Source organism: Protopterus annectens, chromosome 8.part0, assembly GCF_019279795.1.
Source record: "Protopterus annectens isolate FY-2018-M chromosome 8.part0, PAN1.0, whole genome shotgun sequence".
In the NCBI taxonomy this organism is placed as follows: domain Eukaryota; kingdom Metazoa; phylum Chordata; order Ceratodontiformes; family Protopteridae; genus Protopterus; species Protopterus annectens.
In genome coordinates this window covers 1,032,253,031-1,032,272,260 of record NC_056741.1, presented here as the reverse complement: position 1 = coordinate 1,032,272,260, position 19,230 = coordinate 1,032,253,031, and the positions used below count along the sequence as shown (strand labels likewise).

The 19,230-nt window shown below is 45.8% G+C and overlaps 1 protein-coding gene across 1 annotated transcript in view; it reads left to right on the top strand.

Annotated features, from left to right (window-relative positions):
• LOC122808394 (phosphatidylinositol 4-phosphate 5-kinase type-1 alpha-like) overlaps positions 1-19,230 on the top strand; it is a 795,187-nt gene that overhangs the window by 101,424 nt on the left and 674,533 nt on the right. Inside the window, exon 4 of the mRNA XM_044079360.1 lies at positions 12,448-12,531. Coding sequence (XP_043935295.1) covers positions 12,448-12,531 — 84 coding nt within the window. The remainder of the gene's footprint in view (positions 1-12,447; positions 12,532-19,230) is intronic.

Here is a 19,230-nt window from a genome sequence, read left to right as displayed (position 1 = left end):
CGTTGGACAGGGATTCTAGAGCTTTAGACAGATGGGATAAAAAATTATACACCTCTACAACTCTTGCCATTGGAGCACTAAATTGTCAGTTCCAAGTGTTGAAATACCAGCAACATACAATGGAACTCGTTAAACAAAAGATGTTATGTGATCCTATCTCGCCTACATTCTGTACTGATGGGCTCGGAGCCGATCCCTCGGCTCCGAATCGGCACGCTATGCTGTAGAGCGAGGCCTCTTATTGGCTGAGCTATTTCTTATCCCAGGATGCACCACCACTAATCCCCCAGATCTCGTTTGCCGCTTACAAGCTTAGATGTGGTCTCAACTTGGCTGGGCTAAGTACTAATTTATTTAGGCTTTTCCTGTCAGGAATTTGCTTGCTTTGAACCCAAAAGCTGTTTTAACAGCTATTGTTGTGATTTGAGTGTGTATTGAACAGTTCTGTTGAGGAATTTGTGTTTTTCGTCAAGGGAAGGTTTCCCGTTTTAGTTAGAGGGGCCTTCCCCTGTTGCTTTTGCTATCTTAGAGTTTTATTTGTGGGTCAAGTACCCGTTTAAGTTAGAGGGTCTTGACTCTCTCTATTTCTGTGTGGAATTTTTTCTTGTACATCTGTATTGTGTTTAAAAAAAAAAAAAAAACTTTATATTTCTGTTCTAAACCATTAAGTTTTGGTGTTTCTCTTTAGACAGGTGTGTTTTTTTCTAATTTAGTCATGTCAAAAGAGCATAAACCCTCCGGGTTTAAAAAATGCATGAGGTGTGGTTTTAAGATGTCCATAACGGACGACCACTCCTCGTGCGTTTACTGTTTAGGCGCCAAGCACCTACAAGAATCATGTAGCGTGTGTCACGCCTTCTCATCAAGGGTCCTCCAGGAGAGGAAAAACAAATTAATCCTTAAGGGGTTAATCAAGCCATCCTTCGAGGAGGCTTTATCTTAGTCTCCCTCTCCTTCAAAAAAGAAGAAAGCGTCTGCTCCGACCAGTCTGTCGGAACCGACTGCCAAAAATCCTAGGCAGACTTCTCCATCGGCTCCACGGACTTCAGAGCCGAGGGCGGAACGGTCTGCCACGATGCCTCCAGCCTCGACCCCTCTGGTTTCGGAGCCGAGGACTGGGGCATCGAGAGGCGGGTCACCTTCATCGGCTCCACTGATATTGGAGCCGATGAGGGTTACCGGCTCAGACTCTTCCCCTTCGGAGCCGAAGTCCTTATCGGCACCGAGGGAAATTGCCTTGAGATCTCTCTCGGAGCCGATAGTGGTAGAATCCATTCGGAGCCGGTCCCCTAGTCCTTTGGAGCCGATGGAGAAATCGGTTTGGACCCGATCGGTATCCTCCAGATCATCCAAGATGTCTGATTCGGACATCGACAGGGTGCTCCTAAGACTTTTCCAGTCTCCGGTGTTCCAAAAGCTAGTTTCGGCTCCAGCCCATTCGGCTTCGGAGCCGATGGTCCACCTCCCTACTATGGTTCCTCCTCCTCCAACAGCCTCGGCACCGTTGGAGCCGGTGCAGGTGGAACCGGTGGAGGTTTTAGGGTCGGGCCCGACCCTTACTCCAACTCCGGCTCTTGGGTCGGAGTTCAGTACACGGACTTCTTCCGTCGGCCCGGGGGGGGATGCTTCGGGATTGATGTTTTCGGTCCCAAGTCTCCCTCTTGGTGCGTCGGCGGCGGGAGTACCGTCTACTGTTGTGGCCACGGAGGTGGGACCCTCCCAGGATTCTGGTGGTCCCGCCTTCAGGGCTATGAGGAGTGCGTTAGCCAAATCTTCTTTGGCTACCTCCACGGTCTCCCCAGCTCCTTCCCTGCATACCAAGACTGGGTCTTTGGCAGTCCCCCTGTCCTTAGACAGCGGAGCCCCGGGGCCTGAGGTTACCCCCACTGGGGTTCCCCCCCCTCCTGGAGGTCCTTCTGAAGCCTCTTCGGAAGAACCCCCCAGGAAAAGATCGTGCAAGAGGAAGCACGTTGACTCCCCTGATGAGTCTCTTACATCAGACACTGATCTCGATGATGCAGAGGGGTCCCCTAAGTCGTCCTCGGATGATGTCTCCTTTGCAGACATCCTGGAAGCCCTTAAACAACGAGGCGGCTGGCAGTCCAATCCTCCTTCTGCTGATGAGTCAGTGTTCCTTAAGGCCTTCGGGGCTCAACCCTCCGCCTCCTGGGTGTCTCCGCCCTTCGACGAGCTCTTGGATTTGATCTGTCGAAGGGCGTGGGAACACCCAGACTCTGTGGAACCGGTGCCTGCTCGTCCGAATAAGTTCCTCTCGGCACCCCCTGAAAAAGAATTTCTAACCAAAGGTGTGGCTGTAGATGCTTTGGTGGTGGCATCTCCTACCCAGCAGGATGTAGCAGAGGCTTCGACGTCCGTCCATCCTCCTAATAAGGAGTCTAGGAGCATGGATCGGTACGGAAAGCGCACCCTAAGTTCAGCGGCCTTTACATTAAGGTCCTTGAACTACCTTACGCACTTTACTAGATTTCAGAGGGATCTGATTAAAGAGCTTTCCGATACCCTCTTGGGTAACCTGCCTGAGGAGCTGGCCCAGACGGTTGGCTCTCAGCTGGCTACATTGTCGTCCATTTCAAACTCGTCCATGAGGCTCATTTCTTATGCAGCCGAAGGCGAGAGCGGTGGGTACAGGCATTGCTCTCACGGAGACAAGCCTGGCTCCGCCTGTGTCATTTCATGCGGAGGCCTTTAAGTCTTCCTTTGCCGACGCCTTTGATGGGTCCTCCCTGTTTGGACCCAAGGTAAAGGACACACTGACCCGCTGCGAACAGGAGGGTAAGACTCTGACTGCCGTGGGCACGATTTTCCACTCCCTTCGGCCTTATCCCAAGGCTAAAGAGGAGGGAAAATGTGGTTCCGTAGATCTCAGAAGCCTTACCCCTCTCAGCAGGATGATCCCCCCTTCCAGAGGCAGGGGAGGGGGAAATTCTTCTGGAAGACGCCGTCCCAGAGGCGGCAGAGGCCCTCGCAACACTGGAGACCACGAGTCCTTTCGTGGCTCTTCAGCCTTTCACAGTCCCTGAGGGATTGCCCGACTGTGCAGCTCCGGAGCCAGTCGGGGGTCGTTTTTCGAAGCACCTGAAAGCCTGGGAAGGTATCACTCAGGACCGATGGGTGCTTCGAATTATCGCCGGAGGTTACACCATCCCTTTCTCTCACTCCCCACCTCAGTCCAAAAAAATCCCGGACCCGCCACCCAGTCAACGGGATACTGCAGCCTCAGAAGTTTCAAAGCTGCTGCAAAAAGGAGTCATCCAACCGGTCCCCATAGACCAGATCGGATTAGGGACTTACTCAAGATTCTTTTTGGTGCCAAAAAAGACCGGGGACTTGAGGCCCATTTTGGACCTCAGCATCCTAAACCGCTCAGTCATAAAGTCCAAGTTCCGAATGGTCACCCTACAAACCATTCTCCCATTGCTGGAGAAAGGTGTTTGGATGTGCTCCATAGATCTCAAGGACGCTTATTACCATATCATGGTACATCAAGCGTCCAGGAGATATCTGCGCTTCAGCCTAGGAGGCAGTCATTTTCAGTTCGCGCGCTGCCCTTTGGTCTCACCACAGCCCCCAGGGTGTTCACCAAGTGCTTGGCAGTCGTGACTGCTCACCTGAGAAGTCTAGGATTCCAGGTGTTTCCGTATCTAGACGACTGGCTCCTAACTGCCACCTCCAAGCATCTACTACTGTGGAGCCTACAAGCCACTATATCACTGGGCAATTCCCTTGGAATCACCTGCAATTGGCCAAAGTCTGTGTTGCTGCCATCTCAACGAATAAGATTCATAGGGGTAGAGATAGACTCAAACCAAATGTGGGTCTATCTACCTACAGGCAGAATACAAACCATACAGACTCAAGTTCAAGCCTTACTTCCCAGGTCCAAAGCCCCAGCCAGGATGGTCCTGCAGCTATTGGGATCCATGTCCACCACGGTTCTTCTAGTCCCCTTGGCAAGGTTGCACATGAGAATTCTCCAGTGGCTCCTTTCAGCTCAGTGGTCCTTTCAGGAACTCCCTCTCAGTCACCTCATATGGATCACGGAAACATGCAAACGGGACCTTTGCTGGTGGCTAGTGCCCTCCAATTTGGATCAGGGACGACCCTTTGTTCCACCTCCTCCTGTGGCCACTTTGACCACGGACGCCTCCCAGATTGGGGGGGGGGCATTCCCTGGGCAGGTCAGTCCAAGGCAAATGGCACCCAGAAGAGACCCTACTTCATATCAACATCCTAGAAATGAGGGTGGTGCTTCTGTCCCTACAAGCCCTTCACCATTACCTCCCTCAGGGCGTAATTGCCGTTCACTCAGACAACATGTCAGTTGTCTGGTACCTGAACAAACAGGGAGGGACCAGATCCTATCCTCTTTGCAGAGAGGCCATGAGAGTCTGGGAATGGGCAGTCTTGACCAAATGCTTTCTAGTGGCTACTCATATCCCGGGCAAGTCCAATGTGATAGCCGACAGACTGAGCAGAACCATCCTCTCTCCTCACGAATGGTCTCTAAACATGACAGTTGCAAGTCAGATTTTCAGCAGATGGGGAGTTCCGTGTTGCGACCTCTTCGCGACTCCACTAAATGCGAAGTGCAAAAAATTCTTCTCCCTAACCCCGGCTCCGGGGAAGAGCCCCATGGACGCACTAGCCCGTCCTTGGCCCACCGGCTTGCTTTATGCCTTCCCTCCAGTTCCTCTCCTTCCCAGGGTGATCCAAAAGGCATCTCTCTTGGGGAGCAAAATGATCTTAGTTGCTCCTTACTGGCCTCGTCAAGTATGGTTTCCCTATCTTTGGAAATATGCTCTGGAAGGTCCGTGGTTCCTGGATCAGATCCCAGACCTTTTGGTTCATCAGTCGGGACTATTCCACCAGTCCCTGCACACCTTAAAATTGACTGCTTGGCTCCTCCTCTTCCGACTATAGTCAGGAGTCATACATTGGATCCAGAGGTTGTACACATATTATCTTCGACCCATAAGTCTGCTACAAAGAAACTGTATTCTAGCAAATGGAAAAGATTTGCTATTTGGGCTCAACTCCGGGGCCTGGATCCCATCACTATTCCCGTGGCAGAAGTGCTAAAATTTTTAACTTCTCTTTTCAATCAAGGCTCTTCAGTCTCTACCATCAAGGTTCAATTGGCAGCGATTTCTAATTTTCACGAATCGATAAACCCACCTTTAATGAGCAACAGATTGTGTAAGACCTTCTTGAAAGGTGCTGCGCTTTTAAGACCTCCGATTTCTCATCCTGCTCCTCCATGGGATCTCGATGTGGTGTTACGCACCTTAACTTCATCCCCTTGAACCGGCAGCTACATGTGATCTAAAATTTCTATCGTGGAAGACTGCTTTTCTGGTGGCGATTACTTCTGCCAGAAGAGTTTCAGAGCTTCAAGCTTTGTCTGTAAAACCCCCGTATTTGGTTTTTCACAAAGACAGAGTATCTCTCAGGCCAAATCCTTCATTTGTCCCTAAAGTTTGTTCTAGTTTCTGCATACAACAATCGTTAGAACTTCCAATCTTTTTTCCAAAATATTCCAACAAAGCGGAATTCATATTCCACACATTAGATGTCCACAGGCAGTTGCGTTTTTATTTAGACAGGACCAAACAAACAAGGAAAACAGATCAGTTGTTTGTATCCTTTGCAGACAATAAATTGGGCAAAGCTGTCACAAAGGTCACTATTGCCAAATGGATCAGGGACTGTATTACTCAAGCTTATTCTTATTCTAACAAAGAGCTTACCACCTCTGTCAAAGCTCATTTTACAAGGGCTATGGCTACTTCTATAGCATTTCATTCTAAGCTTGCCATTAGTGACATTTGTGCTGCGGCTACATGGTCTTCCCCGCACACTTTCATTTCCCACTACAAATTGGATGTGGCATCTAGAGGATGAGCTTCATTTGGTTCCACAGTGCTCAGGAGTGTTTTCCAATGAGCCACCCAGGATTTAGGTGCTAGGGACGCTGTCCCATCAGTACAGAATGTAGGCGAGATAGGATCACATAACATCTTTTAGTTATGTACTTACCATAACTTTAGATGTTTGGGATCCATCTCGCCTACATTCCTAATAACCCACCCTCCTTCCCCCTTCCTTGGAGATCGGAGGATATCAGAAGGTCCGAATTCTGTTGTTTCATCTTGAAACATCTAACAATGTTATATAAACAAGTTATGCATGTGTGCATGAATGCGGACAAACGAGATGTGGGGGATTAGTGGTGGTGCATCCTGGGATAAGAAATAGCTCAGCCAATAAGAGGCCTCGCTCTATAGCATAGCGTGCCGAGTCGGAGCCGAGGGATCGGCTCCGAGCCCATCAGGACAGAATGTAGGCGAGATGGATCCCAAACATCTAAAGTTATGGTAAGTATCAAACTAAAAGTTATCTAAATTCCTGCGTGTGCAGAAAATAAAGAATTACAGGAGCTGATGCATTCTGCAAACCAAGTTACTAAGCACACCTTGCAATGTGGCTTTGATGCCCTAGAAGCATTCTGCAGGGCAGCAGTCACAGGTTCTGTACTTAGAAGGCATGCTTGGCTTAAGGAACAAACCATGCCAGACCATGTCAAATCAAAACTATTGGGCACACCATTGCACAAAGACAATGTGTTTGTCACCAAGGCAGAAGAGGTCTTAAAAAGATGGAAGAAAAAGCTAAATCTATGCAGACAGTTAGACTTCTTGCAAGTTCAGCCTCCGAGGTTCAGTAGACATTTCCTCTCCAAGCACTGGTCCTTTCCAGTCCCCTCAAGGCCAGCTCAGAGATCTAAGCAGTGGAGCTCCTCCACTTCAAAAACAGGGAGTGCTAATCCCCACCCCCTTATGGAAAGATCTCACAATGACTTTACAGCTCTATCCCTTACCTCTGCCCACCTGCTTGTGCCACTAGGAGGAAAGCTATCCTCTCATGCAATAAACTGGGCTTCCATCACCAACGACCGATGGGTCCTCAACATAGTGTCCCAAGGATACAAATTTTATTTCCACACACTGCCAACCCCAAAAAGGTTCCCAGATCTTCCTCTAAACCAGTGGCAGAGGCACAAAACCAAGTCCATTCCCTACTGTTCCAGGCTCCTCTTGGTACCCAGAAAAGAGGGCACCTGGCGCCCAATCCTCGATCTATCAATCTTAAACACTTTCCTGGTTATACCAAAATTCAAAATGCTCACCCTCCAGCAGCTTCTTCCTCTGCTCTCCAAGGATACTTGGTTAGCCACCCTAGACGTAAAAGAGGCCTATCTACACATCCCGGTCAATGATTCTTGGCGGAAATATCTACATTTCAGGGCAGGCTCTATGCACTTTCAGTTCTATGTGCTTCCCTTTGGCTTATCCACTGCTCCCAGAGTTTTCACAAAATGCCTCGCTCCTGCCATTGCTTTTTGCAGACAAATGAATATTCAAATTTACCTCTACCTAGACTGCCTAATTCACACAGACAGTCTGGAAAAGATATTACAGCACCTGACCTTTGTAAAGGACCTACTGACCTCCCTGGGGTACACTATAAATGAAAAGAAATCCAAACTAGTCCCCACTCAAAAAAATGTATTCCTGGCCGCAAGCCTGGACACAGCATCCCAGATGGCATTCCTTACTCCAGAAAAACAAGCCTGTCTGACAGGCTACTTCTCTCATCTAGCCACCAGAACCTAGTTATCTGTAAGGAAAATCCTGCAAGCTCTAGGTTTCATGGCTTCCTGCATGCTACTCATTACATATGCCAGACTGCTTATGAGGAAACTTCAGTGGTACTTAAAAAGCCTTTGGTGTCAACACTGTCAGGACCTGGAAACCATCTCATACCTGTGATACCTTGTCTAAGGAAAGATTTTCTTTGGTGGGCAGCAGCATGCAACCACAAGAAGAGGGCCTTCCCTTTTCAGAACCTCACGCTGCCCAGACCCTAACCACAGATGCATCCGATTATGTCTGGGATGCACATCTGGTTAGTAGGTACATTCAGGGCCATTGGAGCCAAAATCAAATGCATCTGCACATCAACCAAAAAGAGATGCCAGCTGTTCAACATGCTCTGACAACTTTCAGACCCCTACTATCCCCGGGGCCTCTGCTGATCAAAACAGACAACACCACAGTGAATGTGGTACATCAACTCACTCCTATTCCCTCTGCAGGCTAGCCATGACCCTTTGGCACATGGCTTCAGCCATGCAGATTTACCTGCTAGCACAATTCCTGCCAGGCTCCCAAAACTCTCTGGCAGACAGCTTGGCAGAAAACGCCTAGACCCAAACGAGTGGCAGCTAGACCACAGCACTTTCAACCTTGTAACCCAGAAGTGGGGCACCCTGAAGGTGGACCTATTTGCCTCCCGCAACAATCACCAGCTCAGCAAATTCTGCACCAGGGAACCTCGGAGCAAGGCCTGGAAAGTGGATGCCCTATTCTTTCAATGGGTAAACCTCTCGATCTATGCATTTCCCCCTCCACCTCTATTCACAAGGGTACTACTCAAAATAAGGGAGGAAAAACCAAAAGCAATCTTGATTGCCCCAGACTGGCCATGCCAGCACTGGTACCCACTTCTGCATAGTTTGTCACCCTTACCTGCATGGCACCTTCCTCAGATCCCAAGTCTCCTAACCCAGCAGAATGGAGAATTCATGCATCCACAATTGCAGACCCTGAACCTGGCAGCCTAGCTTATTCCCTGGCCTCTCCTCCAGTTGCCAGCCTAAGCAAGCAAGTCCTGGACATTATATGTGAGGCCAGATGCCCCAGCACTAGAAAATCCTATGCTGACAAGTGGAAAAGGTATTGCACCTGGATCTATGCTAAGGAAGCTGATGCAGCAAAGTCCTCTCTACCTCTCATCCTGGATTACCTAGCAGGCCTACTTCACAAAGGCCTATCCTTCTCTTCTATTAAAATTCATGCCTCTGCCATCTCTGCTTATTACAGCACAGAGCCACCTCTCCTCTCTCACCCCCTTATCGAACAGTTAAGGCCACCCAGAAGAGCTCCCACCTCTGCTTGGGACCTTAACTTTGTGTTGGAAAAGCTCACACTACCCCCCTTTGAGCCTGCAGCTTCAGCAGAGTTAAAATTCCTGCCTTGGAAAACAGCCTTGCTTCTGGCCATCACTTCAGCTATAAGAGTTTCAGAGCTACAAGCACTAATGGCTGTGGAACCTTTCATCACTTTTCATGCTGACAGGGTCTCCCTCAGGATTAACCCAACCTTCATGCCAATGTGGTGTCTAGTGTGGCTCTCAACCAATCTATTAATTTGCCCACCTTTTTCCCTAAGCCTCAAAATAAGGGGAAAGGATTCTGCACTCTTTAAATGTGCACAGACAACTTAGATTCTACCTGGATAGGGCTAAGCCCTTTAGGAAAACTGACCAGTTGCTAGTCAGCTTTGCAGCAGGGGCGGAGGGCAAGGCCATATCCAAACAAACCATCTCCAAATGGATAGCACACTATATCCATTTCTGTTACAAACAGCACAGGAAACCACCGCCTCTGGGGGTCACGACACATTCCACAAGTGCAACCTCCACCTCTGGAGCTTTCCTCAGAGGGGTCCCTACCAGGGACATCCTGGAGGCTGCAACATGGAGTTATGTTCATACCTTCACCAAGCATTTCCACCTGCTTATCTTTTCCAAATCCAGGACAGGCTTTGCAACTGTAGTCTTGCAGGGCATACTAGCCAGTCCCACCACTTTTTGGCTGCCTCCACCCTTTACTTCAGCTGTGGGAATCAACCCAAGTGTGATGACTGCACTAGTGAAACACGAAGAACATAGTACAGTTGTGTACACTTACCATAAATGTAGATGTTCGAGTGTATTCACTCTTGCAGTCTTGGTTTCCCACCCTCCATCCCCCTTATCTTCCTCCCTCTCTACAAGGATTTTTGGTATTTACTTTCTACTGGTGGTGTTCCACCAAAATCTAGCTCCCTTTTTGTGGGCTCCTGACATTTGGGGCAAGAAAAACTGATGTAATGGCATTGGCTGCCTGATTTTATACCACTGATGACCTGACGTCAGTCCTGGAGTGACAGCAACCGACACAGAAATACTAAGCCTCTGGTATTCAGGCCGACTGAGGGATACCCCTGGCAGGATAACCCAAGTGTGATGACTGCAGCAGTGAATACACTCTAATATCTACATTTATGATAAGTGTACACAACTGTACTTTCCCCTCTGTCAAAAAGACTACATTCATCCCTTTCTGCTTGGAAGCTCAACTTCATGCAAATGGGTCCCATTTGTTATGCAACATAGCCTAAATACTGAAAGCCACAAATTTATTTTGGAATTGACTTGTATGGCCCACCTGTAAAAGAGTTGAAGCATGAGGGGGAGGGTACTGGCAAGCCATGAACGCTCCTAAGACTTTGGCATTGGAATATTTCTTTAATGTTTCTTGAAGCTTCACTGGGGGACAATAGAGGGAAGCATCTTGATTGGCGACATTATAGCCTTTTTAATTACTTTTCTGTCAAGATGTTGTGAATATTTGTGGATATTTGATAACTGTAGTTAATGATTGTTATAATTAACATAAACATGGCCAAGTATGACTTCATCCTTTTTTTAGCACTTGAACATCTAGTAGGTATAGATAATGTTTTTTTAATGGCATTCTGCTCAAAAATCATGTCTAGCCTTCCTTGAACCATGATTCCAAGAGTCATGACTCCTTTGGCACATATATGTTTTGGTACTTTTGTTTTTGCTGTTACCTACTAGCCTTCTAGGGTTGGCCTCCCAAGGATGTGCATTTGATATTACTTGGTGTTCCTATTCTCTGTGGCTTAGTTTTTGTAACTGTCTTTTCAGTTGATATAAGCGAAAATCCCGGACTGGGTGCTTATTAGCGTCCCAGTCTTGCACTTTTTTGTGGACAATTTTCCATCAAGCATCAGTGGATGGAATTTCATGTACTTTTTGCAAATGTATGAAAGAATATCAACACTTCATCCACTGAAGGTGGCCTCGTTGTGATCATCTGATGTAGATAGCAAGTACATACATTTTGTTTTGGTCTCTGCAGCCATATGGCACTGTATTTTGTACACTAAATCTACCTGTCTGGATATCCTTGAATGAATCCACATTAATGTCAGTAGTATAATTCATGTTCCATTTTAATATTCTACAACTGTGGTTTTGTAAGGGGGGAGGGGCTAATTAGCCCAATTCTTGGGTAAAAAGCTTTGTTTTCTTAAGGAGCTTTTTTCAATACTTGTGTAATCCTGTTTTGCAGTTGTACTTGTTCTGTGTAATCAGGCCAGTATTTGAGCCATATTGTAGGAAAATATATTGAATCCAAGAGATTAACATACAGTAAACATTAATTGCTACCATAATTAAAATTTTGTGCTATAGATTATCTGTAATTGAAATGTATAGCTAAAGTAACTTTTCAGGTATTGTATATACTCTAGATAACAGCTGAGTTAATTGTTTTGCTTGTACTTTGATTACTGTATTATGCAGTACTGAAATATGTCTGTGTACCAGAAGTGATGAGTTCAAGTAATAACATGCAAGTCAAGTATTTTGTAAAAATTTGGAGGTGTATATGTCCTGCAGCCCTGTGCACCTGTTAGACTGTAGTGCATTAGTTGAATTTATATGCAGTACTGAGTTTTGAGTAGGTGAGTATTTGTGGAGTGCTTGTCTGCTGAGAGCAGAGTTGAACAGCTTTACATCCGCTTTTCTGGTGGTATAGAGAGGGCAGTGAACACAGCCAAAGTTGTAATCCTGTAGGAGGCCAAGGGTTTTACTACAGTCAGTACAGAGAAAGTTGAGGGCAAAACGTAGGCGTACATCACTTAATATCTATCCTTCTTCAGAGTTGGGGTAAGGCATTTAAAGTCTGTTCCATGGGAATGTTAAAATGTTACCTCCCTGTAATCCTTTAGTTGTCACTCTTTTCCATTGTCATCTTACAGTACTGAGAATTTTAAGGCGGATTGCTGTTACTCCTCAAAGACAGTTAGACTAGAGATGGGCATACTTTGTTTTAAATTCAGCCTTAGAATGTAGCAAAATGTAGTTTTGTTAAGATGATATAGTGACCCTCGATATTCAGGAGATGTATGTGATGCTTTTCTTGTATATTAATTGTATTTGCACAGCAAAAATCTACTTCACCTCTTCAGTAAAATGAAATTTTAAATGTTCACTAGCGTCAGTCTGCAAGCAACAGTGATAGGAGAGCATCATTCTTGAGTCTTGGTTGACAATGTGCTGCAGTATTGATGTATTAAAATAAAATGTAAATACTGTATAAGCTGAGAGTCCCTAAACTACATTCTCACCAGTTTATAATGTAATACAATCACATGTATAAATCTCACTATTAGAAACCTGAAAGTAAGCAAAGTTCTAAGAATTAATGGTTAATTTCTTTATCTCTTTCAGAATGGGCGGCATCCCAGCTCGTAATTCAAAAGGTGAACGACTGTTGATATACATGGGTATAATTGATATTCTCCAGTCTTACAGGTACTTTTCTAAATATCTCCCTTTTCTGCCCCCTCCCCCCGATTTCCCTATCATTTTAGCAAGTAGTTTTCTCAGACTTATTGTTGTGTAGTAATTCCGTTTTTGACTTGTGTTCAGAATGTTTAATTGAACATCTTGTAGTTTCAAAATTTTATGTAATTTTAGTAAACATGGAAAGAGACCTTGTGTTATAGGTGACTGCCTAAAGCGTCTGATACAGAGTGGGGGGCTGTCTTACTCACATTTTTTCTCTGGTTTTTTAGCAGCATGCTTCATTGTGCAAGGTTGCTTCTAGTGTTAATTACTATGAGTTGGCGAATGTATAAAAAGATTATAGTGTCATGTTTCCTCAGCATATTAGTCATTACCCTGCCTTTAAAGTTCAACTGTAGTAGTTTGTTTCAGTAAATTAAAAGAATGCATTTGTAATTTCATTTCTTTGCTGGAGTTAATAGTTCCTTGAATTGTTTTTATTTGTAAGGCTAGCTTGTTCTGTTAAGGAGCAAGTATAACTGTGATCAGCAAAATGCTAATGCTGTTATAAAACATTGATGCCACTGCAGTATTCTGAATTGAGAAGTCGTGCTCCTTATTAAAATAGCATCCCCAACACGCGCACACACACACACACACACACACACACACATATATATATATATATTTGCATGTATGTATGTGCAAAACAGGCTGCAGGAGGTGCAACTGTTGTGTTGAGGGCTTTGGGATGCCCTTTCGCTCTAGGGGGGTGAGCCAGGTCATGAAGTAACCATTTTGAAGGACTGACAGGACCCATTTGTCTGATGTGATGCAAGTCCACACAGGGAGACAAAGATGAAGTTACTGAGAGAGAGGGAGGGGGTGGCGGGGGGCAAGGTAGTCAAATGCTGTCCTGAAAGGGCAGTCTATGGCTAGAGGAAGGTGAAGCTCTAGCTGGAGGGAAGGCTTCCTTGTAGGTTTTCTAGTTCTGAAAGGAGCTGCAGGGCGAGAGTGCTTTCTTATGAACAGAGTTTTAGCTGGTTAGCTTCTTTGAAATTTTGGTATGGGAGAAAAAAGCAGGTGCTTCAAATCCTGCATTTCTTTTCCTTTTCGCTGAAGTAACAGAGATCGGCAACTTTTGCACCAAACAAGGCTGAATTGTCCAGGGGTGCATCAATAAGCTTTGCCCTAAAGTCATCAGGAAGGGGCTGTAGGTGAAGCCAGGAATACCTTCTTAAGGCAGAAGCTGATGCTGCTGACCTAGCTGTGGCTTCAGCAGCATCATAACTGTACTTTATGGAGTGCCTGGTAACCTGGGAAGTGAGGGCCAGAAGAGAAGACAGTGATGCTTTGGAAGCACAGTCTGGTGTATTAGCCTATTCCTTGGAGGCTTTTTCCAGGAGGGATAAAGGCGCATTTGGCCATATAAGTCTGGCAATTTGTAGCCCTAAAGGACAAGGTAACAGAGGTGTAAATTTACTTACCCAGCCGTTCCATGGTCTTGCTGTCTTTGTCAGCTGGAAGTATGGTGGTAGTGGGTAAGAGCTTAGAAACTTTGTCTGTAGAGATAGAGATAGTGGCAAGGTCTGCAGGTGGGCACTTTAGGAGGTACTTGGCAGTGTCATGAACTTTGTGAAGTCTGTCATGTCTGCGTGGAGCAGACGGTTGAGAGTCAAGATTTAAGGATGCTGAGGAGAAGGCAGGCAGGATTACAGGAACAGCAGATGGGACTTGGGGAATCCATCTGAATGAGGTAGTAGTATCTTTTCTATACCTCATTCATCTCATAGGATTCCCACTTGAAATGATCTTTCATCTTACAGATTTCCCAATGGTCAAATCCTCAACTGGGGAGTCAGGATCGACAGATTCTTCCTATGGGGAGCCATACCCCAAGGGAGAAGAGATCTGGGAGGTGTAAGAAAGATTCTTCAGAGGAAGAATCAGAAAGGTCTTCATCTTCCCTCATGGTAGGGTCTGAAGTTTGAGGTCTAGGGCTCAAAAGTTGAGGAGGAATGCTAGCAGTCCCTGCAGAAGCAGGACGCAAGGCCATAAAGACATTAAACAAGCTTTGACTGAAGGTCTGCCAGTCAGGCATGCTTTCAAAAGGAGAAGAAAGGTGCTTCCTTTCTTCCTTCTTTTTAAAAGACCTAGCTGGCGTCTAAAGGGGGGGGGGCATGGAATCTTGAGTCTGTAAGGGACCAGAGGGATCTGATAGACCTACTACAATTGCTGGTCCCCCCACCCCCCCGACGTCCGAGACTTGACATTGGAAAAGCCCCTACAGATGTGCCATCTGCGCGGGGTTGTGCTGCTTCCATAGAGTTAACTGCTATGTCCAATGGAGCGGATTACGATTCCTCTACCAGGCCGACATCGGCCACGAGCTGAGGTTCGGATTTTAGAGGCGCATGGGTAATGATAGGCTGTGAAGTTCTGGCCTTCAGCGGTTGAATAGGTATGTCGGAGAAACCTTCCATCTTTAACGCAATCTGTTTTAACCTTTGATTTTCTAAGTATAGGTTTAGTGCATGCAAATAACTAAAGTTTTGGGCACAAAAGCCTGACAAATTGGACAGGCCTTGTAATTGTGTGACCCTCCCAAACAGAAGAGAGACTGCTTGTGGGCATCCTTGTGAGGAATCTGCCAGCCGCACATACACTTGCCCTTTCTGGATGAGAGGAACAGGCAGTGCAATAAAGAAAAAAAGGACTGAAAGGTTCCCCAATGTGGTAGTTATCTAATTTCTCAACTTCGACCACAGCGAGAGCAGAACACCTGGCATATGACTGGCAGCTGAGAAGTTCTGAGGGCTGGTGTGAGCAGGCGTGACTTTTATGGCCCCACGTTCCTTGAGCCACATCAGACATCCCAAGCTCCATTTAGGGACGTACGTGAGGCAAGAGAAGTAAACCCATATATGGAATACTGCCACATAGGAATAGAAGGGACATCTAGAAACTGAAGTACAAACTGTATCTAGAACTGCACTCTGCTCAGAGGTTTCAGTGCAACTCGAGCCTAAATAAGTTCAAAAGACAGTCCCTCTCAGTACAAGTTTTTGTCACTACATCACATCCATAAGCGAAAAACTCTGATGTAATTAAAACTCTAGAAAGAAATATTCTGGCCAAATGCTGCACTCCCCCAGCAAGTACTAAAGTCATATGCTAACAGCTACTGGAAATCAGATGCAGTGCAATATGCCAGATTGTGGCATTAAATTTCTAAAACATGCCAAACATTGAAATGCTTATGAAATTCAATATTTGGTATGCAAGTATGTGCACTGGCTACATATCGGTTCAGCATCAAGGGCTACTAGTAGCAATTTCAGGGATTATTGCTAGGGAACCAGGTTGAAAGTGTACCAAAGAAAGAGACTGTAGCCCCTACACTATGACAGTAAAATGATGTTCTTCGTATTTCACTGTTGCAGTCATTACATTTGGATAATCTGCTGGCATGTTGCCCTCAGTTGGCCTGATTAACAAAGTTTTGGGTCCAGCGTCTGTTGCTGTCCCTTCTTCCATGACGTCAGATTGTCAGGGGTATAAAACATGCAGCCAACGCCATTACATCAATCTTTCTTGCCGTGCGGTGCCCAAAGCAGAAGCAGTTCGCAAGTGCCGGTCGGCAGACTCCTGAAATTTTCGTTTTAGAGTTTCAGAACCGAAGTCTTCAACTTAAAGCTAAGTAATCCATTGGGGAAACTTTTTCTTGCTCCTTACCGATGTCAGTAAAAGTTAATAATTGCATTACTTGTGGGAAGCAAATACCTCATAAAGATTTTCATTTGTACTGTATTCCTTGCCTAAACCCTGACCACGACGTACCTTGTTGTCGGTTTTGTGCTTTATTTAATCAGCACACTGTCAGTCATCCTTAAATTTTTGCCTATAAATATTTCAGTTCTCGGTTTAATTACCCAGTTATGACGTCGGTTAGCCATCCGACTACCGGAATTCCGAAATAACGCAAAGAAAAAGACAGGCCGTTGAGGTCCAAAACTGACAACGACGCTTCTAAGCCAGTCGCCAGTTCGCCTGTACTCAGTGAGGCACTTTCACAGCCCCTGATACCTGCTACTTCTAATGCTAAGACCCATTCAGAGTCCAGTATGCCGCGAGATGCTTCACCTGTGGAACCCGTGTATTTCTCTACCTTGGATGGGTCCGGAGCCGCTGTGCAGGCACCGGCTTCTGAGGGTGTTTACAGGCCTACAGACTTGCATATTAAACCGACTCCACCTTCTATTCTAAAGCCTAAATCTCAATCTATGTCTAAAAAACCGACGCCCAGGCCACATGTTCAGGCCCCTATGCCTATAAAAAAAAATTACCAAAATGGCTGAAGATCTTATTAGTGTAATCAGGGGTAGTCAAACCTCCCCTTCTAAGAGGCCTAGGACTGACCTTGATTATGAATCTTCTGATCAGGACTCTGTTTCTTCTAATTATTCCTATGGCCTGGATTTGTCCATGCCTACTTATGAGGATTCTGATGCAGAGGATTCCATTCCCTCTGCTTCCCCCCTGAGGATTTTTCTTTTGAGGAAACTTTACATACCTTAAGAGAGCATTTCCACTGGGAAAGTCAAGAATTTTCTGAATCTAAAAAGAGGCTTAGGGATTTCCTCCTCCTACCTCAGCATAGGCCTTTGGCTATACCTCCTGTACTAGACATTGTTGATTGTTTTCAGAATCCAGTATGGCTCCTGATTCCCTTCCTCCGGCTTCTAGTAAACCTGACAGATACTACAGGGTTCCAGAGTCCCACAGGTTCCTTTTCAAAAACCCTGTTTCGGATCCAGAAACCATTTACTGCTAAAAATCCTAACCCTTCTGATAGAGACTCCAGGGTGCTGGATAGATGGGGTAAATAGGTTTATACTTCTGCAGCCTTGGCAGTCAGGGCTTTAAACTGTCAATTTCATATGCTAAAATATCAGCAGCATATTATGGGACTGCTTAAACAGAAAATGATATTGATTTCTGACTGTGTGGAAAATAAAGAATTACAGGATTTATTGCATTCTGCTGAACAAGTTGGAAAACATACTTTGCAATGTGGTTTTGATTCTTTAGAGGCCTCTTGCAGGGCTGTGTTTACTGGGTCTGTGCTTAGAAGGCATGCTTGGCTTAAGGAGCAGTCTCTGCCTGATCATGTTAAAGCTAAATTGTTGGATGCTCCTTTACATCAGGAACTGCCTGTTTGGCAATAAGGCTGAAGAAGTTCTAAGAAAGATGGAAGATAAAGCTAAATCTATGCAAACTGTAAAAGGTTTCTTACAAGTGCAACCTCCAAGATTTAGTAGGCACTGGCCTACTAAGAATTGGTCCTTTCCAGCACCTTCCAGATCCTCTCAAACCAAACCCAGACACACCAAAAGCACCAGGTTTCAGTCCCAAGGGACTCTCGGAACTAAGCAGTGGGGAGGGTATCCACTTCCAAATCCGGAAATAACAAGACACCCCCTATGGTAAACAGTCTCATTGACTTAACTTTAAAATTGCCAACCCAGGACAAATGGGTTTTAAATATAGTGTCCCAGGGATACAGATTTCATTTCCACACGTTGCCAACACCAAATGGGTGGCCAGACCTGCCCCAAAATCAGTGGGCAGAGGCTCAGAAACCGGTACTTTCCCTCTTAAACATGGGGGCTATTCAGCCGGTACCAGAGAAGGAAAAGGGACAAGGTTTCTATTCCAGGCTTTTCCTGGTACCCAGAAAAGACACATCTTGGCATCCAATTCTGGACCTGTCTACTCTAAATACCTTTCTGGATATTCCAAAATTCAAGATGCTGACTCATCACCAGTTATGTCCTGTGCTAGGCAAAGATGCCTGGTTGGCAACTCTAGATTTAAAAGAAGCTTACCTGCATATCCCAATCGGGGAATCTTGCAGAAAATTCCTACGCTTCAAAGCAGGCTATTTGCATTATCAGTTCTCTCCACTGCCCTTTGGCTTGTGTACTGCGCCCATGGTATTCACAAAGTGCCTGGCTCCAGTAATTACATTTTGCAGACAAAGAAATATTCAAATATATCCGTACTTGGACGATTGTCTAATTCAGGTAGAAAATCAGGCCATACTTCTAAATCATCTGGCGTTTGTAAAAAGGATTCTAACTTGTCTAGGGTACACCTTAAACGAAAAGAAATCGCAACTGGTACCCTCTCAACAGATTACATTACTGGGTGCAAGCTTGAATACAACTGCCCAGATGGTTTTCCTCATGCCAGAAAAGCAAAATCATTTGGTAACTTACTTCAAACAAGTGGCCACAAAGACCCTGCTATCTGCAAGACAAGTACTGCAAGCCTTGGGGTTCATGGCCTCCTGCATTCTTCTAATTCTATATGCAAGACTGCATATGAGGAAACTTCTATGGAGTCAACATTATCACAGCCTGGAAACAATGAATGTTCATAGTGTTTCACTGCTGCAGTCATTACACTTGGATTATCCTGTCGTCAGGTGGTCCCGCAGTCGGCCAGAGTTCCAAAGTCTTGGTCTGGCGTCGGTTGCTGTCGCTTCTTCCCTGATGTCAGTGCGCCAGGGGTATACAAGATGCAGCCAACGCCATTTTCTTCAGTCTTTCTTGCCTTGCGGGGCACGAAGAAAAAGCAGTTCGCAAGTGCTGGTCGGCTGACTCCTGAGATTTTCAAAGTCGAATTTCAGAACCAAAGTCTTCAGTAAAGCTAAGTACCCCT